Source organism: Notamacropus eugenii, chromosome 5 (assembly GCF_028372415.1).
Source record: "Notamacropus eugenii isolate mMacEug1 chromosome 5, mMacEug1.pri_v2, whole genome shotgun sequence".
In the NCBI taxonomy this organism is placed as follows: domain Eukaryota; kingdom Metazoa; phylum Chordata; class Mammalia; order Diprotodontia; family Macropodidae; genus Notamacropus; species Notamacropus eugenii.
The window spans coordinates 17,123,149-17,130,055 of NC_092876.1; the positions used below are offsets into that span (position 1 = coordinate 17,123,149).

General features: G+C 37.6%; 1 protein-coding gene across 1 annotated transcript; it reads left to right on the forward strand.

Annotated features, from left to right (window-relative positions):
- The first annotated feature begins 979 nt into the window (after positions 1 to 979).
- Positions 980 to 2,042, forward strand: LOC140503513 (olfactory receptor 2L3-like). Its single transcript, XM_072607568.1, has one exon. The coding sequence runs from the start codon at positions 980 to 982 to the stop codon at positions 1,916 to 1,918; it is 939 nt and encodes a 312-aa protein (XP_072463669.1). The 3' UTR covers positions 1,919 to 2,042.
- The last annotated feature ends 4,865 nt before the right edge of the window (positions 2,043 to 6,907 follow it).

Below are 6,907 nucleotides of genomic sequence, written 5' to 3' on the forward strand. Positions count from 1 at the left end.
CAGATGACCAGGGACTCAGAGTCCTGTGACTCACAAGGGTTCTATCACAGCACTGTTTTAACTGGAGAAGCATCATTGCTGTTCACAGGATACCTCACAGCCCAGGCCCTATGATTCCCTAATTAGATACCCTTAACATCTGGGAATGAAAGTCTAGACAGGGACGGCCGGTGCTGTAGTTAAAATCCACAGGGAACTCTGGAATCTCCACTACAAATATCTCTTGCCCACAACATCAGACACATATAATGACCATGTCAAGTTCCATCTCTGTTACCTTATTGACACTATTGACAATTATTTAGAATGGGAAATGACCTGGTATGAATGCTACTTATTTTTTAGTTGATTTCATTTGTGTCCAACTCTTTATGACCGCATTTGGGATTTCCTTTGCAAAGATACTGCGGTGGTTTTCCATTTCCTTCACCAGTTCATTTTACAGGTGCAGAAACTGAAGCCAACAAAGTTAGGTGGTTTTCCCAAAGTCACAAAGCTAATCTGTATCTGAGGCTAGATTTCAACTCAGACGTTCCTAACCTCAGGACCAGCTTTTTATCCAATTTACCTCCTAGCTACTATTAAGGCAACAACAATAAAACACATGTACATAATGTTTTAAAGTTTTCAAAGCACCGCACATATGTGATGTCAGAAATAATCTTACGGAATAGATGCTGTTATTCTTTCCATTTTACAGGTGGGAAAAATGAGGCACAAAGAGACTCAGTGACCTTTCCAGTCACACTGTTAGCAAATGTCTGAGGCTAGAGTTGAAGTGAGATCTTCCTGACTCCAAGTCCAGTGTTCTGATCCAATATGCCAACTATCTGCTGAAAAATCACAACATCAGAACATAGAATGATTGCTGACATGCAGGAATAGGGAGATTCTAGGAGAAACCAAAGGGACTCTACAGCAGTTTCTTCCCATTCCCTCATTTTATGCTACAGCAAAACAGTTCCAGAAACACCCTGCTATGGAGGAATGGAATCAGACCACCACTGGTTTCTTCTTGCTGGGGCTGTTTCCCCCAAACAAAACTGGACTGCTCCTCTTCCTCCTTGTTGTCCTCATCTTCCTAATCGCCTTCTTGGGTAACTCAACCATGATTCTCCTCATCTGGATGGATCACTACCTCCATACCCCAATGTACATTCTGCTTAGTCAGCTCTCTCTCATGGATCTAATGTATATTTTCAGTATAGTTCCCAAAATGGCTGTCAACTACTTGTCTGGGGACAATTTCATTTCTTTGGTGGCTTGTGGATTCCAAAGTTTCTGTTTTTTAGTCATAGCTGGTGGTGAAGGGTTACTGTTGTCATCTATGGCCTATGACCGCTATGTGGCCATTTGCCGCCCCCTCCATTACCCCATTCTCATGAACAAGAGAATGTGCTTGCTGATGATTGGAGGGTCCTGGATCTCTTCATCCATCAATTCTATTTTCCATACAGTGTATGCATTCTGTATGCCCTACTGCAAGTCCAGAATCATTAATCATTTCTTCTGTGATATCCCAGCCATGTTGCCTCTGGTCTGCATGGACACCTGGGCCTATGAGTACACAGTGCTCATCAGCACCAATATTTTTCTTTTTGTTCCTGTCATTGGTATCATGTCTTCATATGGTCGGGTTCTCTATGCCATTCATCATATGCACTCATTCCAGGGGAGGAAGAAAGCCTTCACTACCTGTTCTACTCACCTGACTGTGGTCACATTCTACTCTGCCCCATTTTTATATACATATCTAAGGCCACCATCTCTACGTTCCCCAGAAGAAGACAAGAACTTGGCTGTCTTCTACACCATCCTCACTCCTATGCTCAACCCCATTATCTATAGCCTGAGGAATAAGGAGGTATTGGGGGCCCTCCAGAGAGTCTTTGGGAGATCCTTATGCAAAAAAGAGTAGCTGCTGACTTAAAGCTAGAGAAACAGATACAGAAACAGTCTTACCAGTCACATAAATGAACAACTCTATTTGAGAGATTAAGATACAGGCTATCACTCCTGATTAACCACTATTTTAAATTAAATTTTAGTTTTCTCAATTAACATATATATACTTTTTCTTTCTCTGCCATTTTCCCTCGGAAAACAACCAAATGTGCAAACCCTTGTAGCAACTTGGAAACGTCAATCAAAACAAATCTCAACACTGACTATCTCCAAAAATGCTTATCACATTCTGTATAATTAATTAATCATTTCTCTGTTAGAAGATGGGTACAATTCTTTATCGCTGGTACTGTCAAACATGATTGGCCTTTTGGATGATCAGAGTTCTTTTTGCTTAAAAATTGCTTGTATTACCAGTGTTATTGCTATTTTAGAAATTGTTCTGCTACTTTCGCATACTTTCTTCCTCATCAGTTTAAACTCGTCATATCTGGCAATTGAATAAAAGATAATTTAGAACCAAGAGCACTAACTTTCCTTTTGGTGGGAGGAAAAGAGGAAATGAGAAAAAGCATCATGAGGAAAATGGTTCCTTGGGTGCCTTTTAAAGGAAAAAAAGGACTCCACAAGACAGTTGTAAAGAGAAAGTTTGAGACTTGAAGGATATCTAATGTAAAGACACAGTGATGGAAGATGGAATTGTGTGGGGAAAAGAGAGAAGGCAAATTTGGCTAAGTATGTAGTATAAGAGATAAAATTTTCCCCTGAGGACTGCCTTGGCTGCATCCCCCAAAATTTTGGTATGTAATCTCATCAGGGTCATTATATTTCTATGATTTATTCTTTGGTCTACCCGTTCTTTAGGATTAAGTCATTTAGGCTAAAATTAGTTTTCAATGCTATTTTGTCCTCCTCTGTTGAGTACTTTATTGTATTGTGGTCTATAAATGACATGTTTAATTTTTTGTTTTTCTACATTTGTTTATAACATTTTCATGCACTAATATGCGGCCAATTTCTTAAATGTGTTATGCATTACTGAGAAATATGTATATTCCTTTTTATTCTCATTCACTTATCTCCAAAGTTCTGACACATCTCATTTTCTGAAATTCTATTTATGTCCTTAAATTCTTTTTTGTTTAGTTTTGGTTGGATTTATTTAAGTTTGTAAGCAGTAAAATGATTGTGTCTCTCCACCCCCACTATTATTAGCTTACTGACTATTTCTGCCTGCTATTCATTTAACATTCTTTTAGAATTTAGATGTCATGCCATTTGCTGTATATATGTTTAGTATTGAAATTAATTTATTGTGTGTGGTGCTTTTCATGAAAAGTAGGTTCCTTGTTTACATACGTATTAGTTAAACTTCTGTTTGTTTCTAACCGGTCTGAGTTCATGACTGACATTCCTGATCTTTTTTTTTAGCTAGGAAATTATAGATTTTGCTATAAGAGTTTATTTTAATGGGAATATTTATGTTTTTCATCTGTGTTGGTACTAAGCAACATACCTGAGCTATTCTCTGGTTTTAGCTCCCTTCAGTTACTTCTAGATTCAGCAAGTTTTTTTAATTATTATTATTCAACTGTAATGTAATCATGGACTGACTATTTTGACATTCATTCAGAGATCAGGCAGGTGCACGCAGGATGAAGGAATTCTGGAAGATGCTGACTTTGTCTTCCTCATCTTCATTCCACTCTAGAGATTAAGCAAGATGTAGATAGTGGGCAAGAGTCTGTAAATGAAAAACAGCTATTGCTCTGGTAAAGCTGGAAAACCAGTCAACCTAAATAAGAATCTAAGAATGCTTTTATCCCCCCATGAATAAACTTAAACCTTGAGAACTTAAACGGATGTGGCAGAGTACAGACTTCACCAACATAATCTTTTCCTCTCATTCCAAAGCTCTTTTAACTATAGAGACCATCTTCTCTGCACACGACAATGTGTGTTCCTCCAAACTTCATCAAGAGTCTGCTGTTTAAGGGGCTTCAAAGTGAAGCCACGCCTCATCAATTCCTTGAATTGTTCATGGTGTTGCCTCTCTCCTCCATTCTTCCTCATAGGAATTTTTTGAGTAGTCTAAGTAATGTCTTCATTTTGTAGGTGACAATGGTATCAATGGGAGATGAAATTATTCATCTATGATCAGATCATTAGGGTGGCCTACTTTAAATCCGTCTGGCTGGATTGCAGAGCCATTTCCTGAGAACACTTAGAACACAGTACATGTGCAACCTCCTAATTTGGTCAATTAAGTCAAACAACGGTTATCTTGTGTAAATCATTGGTAAGTTAGTTCTTAGAAACACAAACAAGATTAGGCTGCATGGGAGTGTTGATTTCTCCCATATCTTATAGAACATGCTCATAGAGATACCCAAGGAAGTTCACTGTAGACAATGAACTCAAGATTGCACAGACAAAAGGAACCTTATATCTTCAAAACTATTCCCTCTCACCCTTCCCTCTCTTCCTGCCTCAGGATGCCTATGTCAGCTAAAATTATAATATCCTTATGTGTTAACCGTAATATTAAAAAGGAATTGTCTTAATTGGATAGGTGGTAAATGCAAAAAGATAGGAAAAGTGTTAAAGTGTTAATTGAAATTGTAGATCCAGGACATCTGTGTTGTTTCTATCATTAATCTGACATGATATAAGATAGCAAAACAAATGTCCATAAAATACCCAGATAAGAAAAGTTCCATTATTCAAGACAATGTCTAGTTCAAGATGCCTTGTCCTTCAGTGTTCCTGGTTAGCATCATCTGCCTTCGTGATTGCTGGCACAGGAATGGGCATACACTCAGTGCATGTGTAGATATACATATATAGAGGGCATAGAGTAAGCTGAATATGAAGGGAGAATACCTTAAAAAAATTTACTGTTGAACGGAATGTACTAGTAGTAAGAGAAAGGGAAATGAAGAATATAAAGAATCATCTCACATAAAAGAGGGAAGAAAAAATACTTATAATGGAGGAGAAGAGGGTCCAGATGAAAGGAAATAATTGAACCTTATTCTCATGGGATTTGGCTTAAGCAGAGAATAACATTCAGTTGGATATGGAAATTTACTTTACCCTGAAGGAAGGCAAGGGGGAAAGGAATAGGAGAGAGAAAATAATAGAAGGGACAGCAAATTGAGGAAAGGGATAATCGGAAGCAAACACTGTTGTGGGAGAACAGGTCAAGGGAGAGAATGGAATAAATGGAGAGGAGGAGAGAATAGAGGGAAATGTGGTTAGTCTTTTACAGCATAACTATTATGGAAGTGCTTTGCCTTGTTGCACATGTATGACTTATATTGAATTGCTTATTGTCTCAGTGAAGGTGGGATGGGAGGGAGGGAGAGAATATGGAACTCAAAGCTTTAAAAATGAATGTTAAAAATTGTTTTAGCATGCAACTGGAAATTAAGCTACACAGGCAATGGAGTACAAAAATTTATTTTTCCCTAAGGGAAAATAGAGGGGAAGGGGGATGGAAGAAGGGTGGGCAATGGAGGGAAGAATAGACCGAAGAAAGGGGTGGATGGAGTGCATGCTGTCCTAGGGTGGGGATGGGGAGAGATGGGGCGAAAATTCTGAATTCAAATTCTTGTGGAAGTGAATGTTTAGAACTGAAATATAAATAAATTGTATGTCAAAAAAAGAAATTGTAAAGGAAAATTTCTGTGATGTTCTAGAACAGGAGGGTAAAGTAGATATTGAAAAAAAAAAAAACCTATCTTTCATCATGTGAAAGACATCCCAAGGAGAAAACTTACAGGAATGTCATGTCCAAGTTTCAAAGGTCCTAGGTTAAGGAGAAAACAACGAAATCAACAAGAAAAAACATTTAAATATTCCATAAATACAGTCAGGATTTCACAAGACCTAGCAAGTTTTACTCTAAAAGACTTGGAACATTATATTTCAAAGAGCAAAGGAACTGAGATTGCACCCAACAATAACTTACCCAGCAAAGTTGAGTATAATCCTGAATGGGAAAAAATGGATATTTGATGAACTGAAAGTCTTCCAAATATTTGTAACAAAAAGAGTAGAAATCAAAGCAAAATTTTTCATTATTCATTTTTAACACAGTTTATAACTGATAAAGCAATTCAAACTTTTGGTCAGATGATACTTCTTTTTAAAGCATTTACAATATGGACCACAAAAAAAACTTTTTTTATAAACATTAACCAACTGAGACACAAATAATATTTATGTTGCTAACTTCACAAGCTCTTGACCTAATTGTCTCCACAGTATTACTAAAAATTAAAGGACCCTGACTTATTGTTGTTGATCTAAAGTTCTAGACCTAATAGTTTAATTTTAGACCACCTCGGATGTTCCCCTACCAATAATCTATAATTGAATAGATCTGGTATTGAGCTTACAAACCTTTTGACTATAGGAAATTGCCACCAAGAGTAAGGACATTGCAGGGATACAATATCTCCCCAACTTCATGTCAATTCCAGGCAGGATTAGATTATCCACTTGCATTCAGTCAGGCTTAAAGTCTGCCAGGAGTCAGTCGGGAAATTGAGTCAGGAGAATCCCACCTCAGCCCATACTGAACAGCCACTCTCCCACCCTTCCCTTGAGATCACCTTATGCAGTTCATACCAGCATCTCATCAGCTTACTGGCATCACAGATTGGAGGCTCAGATCACCTTTCTTGCTACCCATACCTGGAGTTAGACTCAGAAGAACAGTCATTTCATAGTCTCATAGCATCTGAAAATGGCAAGCCCCAATAACCAGGTTTCAAATATGATTATAGTTTCACTTTGGCTAAGGAACATCTTTTGAGGCAAGTCTTAAGTGACTTGCATGCCTTTCTATCCATGTTCTAGATTAAATGGCAATCATAAAATCAAATTTACCATTAAAACCTTGACTTTTCTATCAATGCCAAATTTTACCCGAGGTTACCTTCCTCTAGGAAATTTAGACTGAAATTCTTTTCTCCAAATTAAAGATGTCATTGAT

What these genes read in the sequence shown, in the direction of transcription:
- LOC140503513 (XM_072607568.1), top strand. Translation starts at nt 980, where the DNA reads ATGGAGGAATGGAATCAGACCACCACTGGTTTCTTCTTGCTGGGGCTG.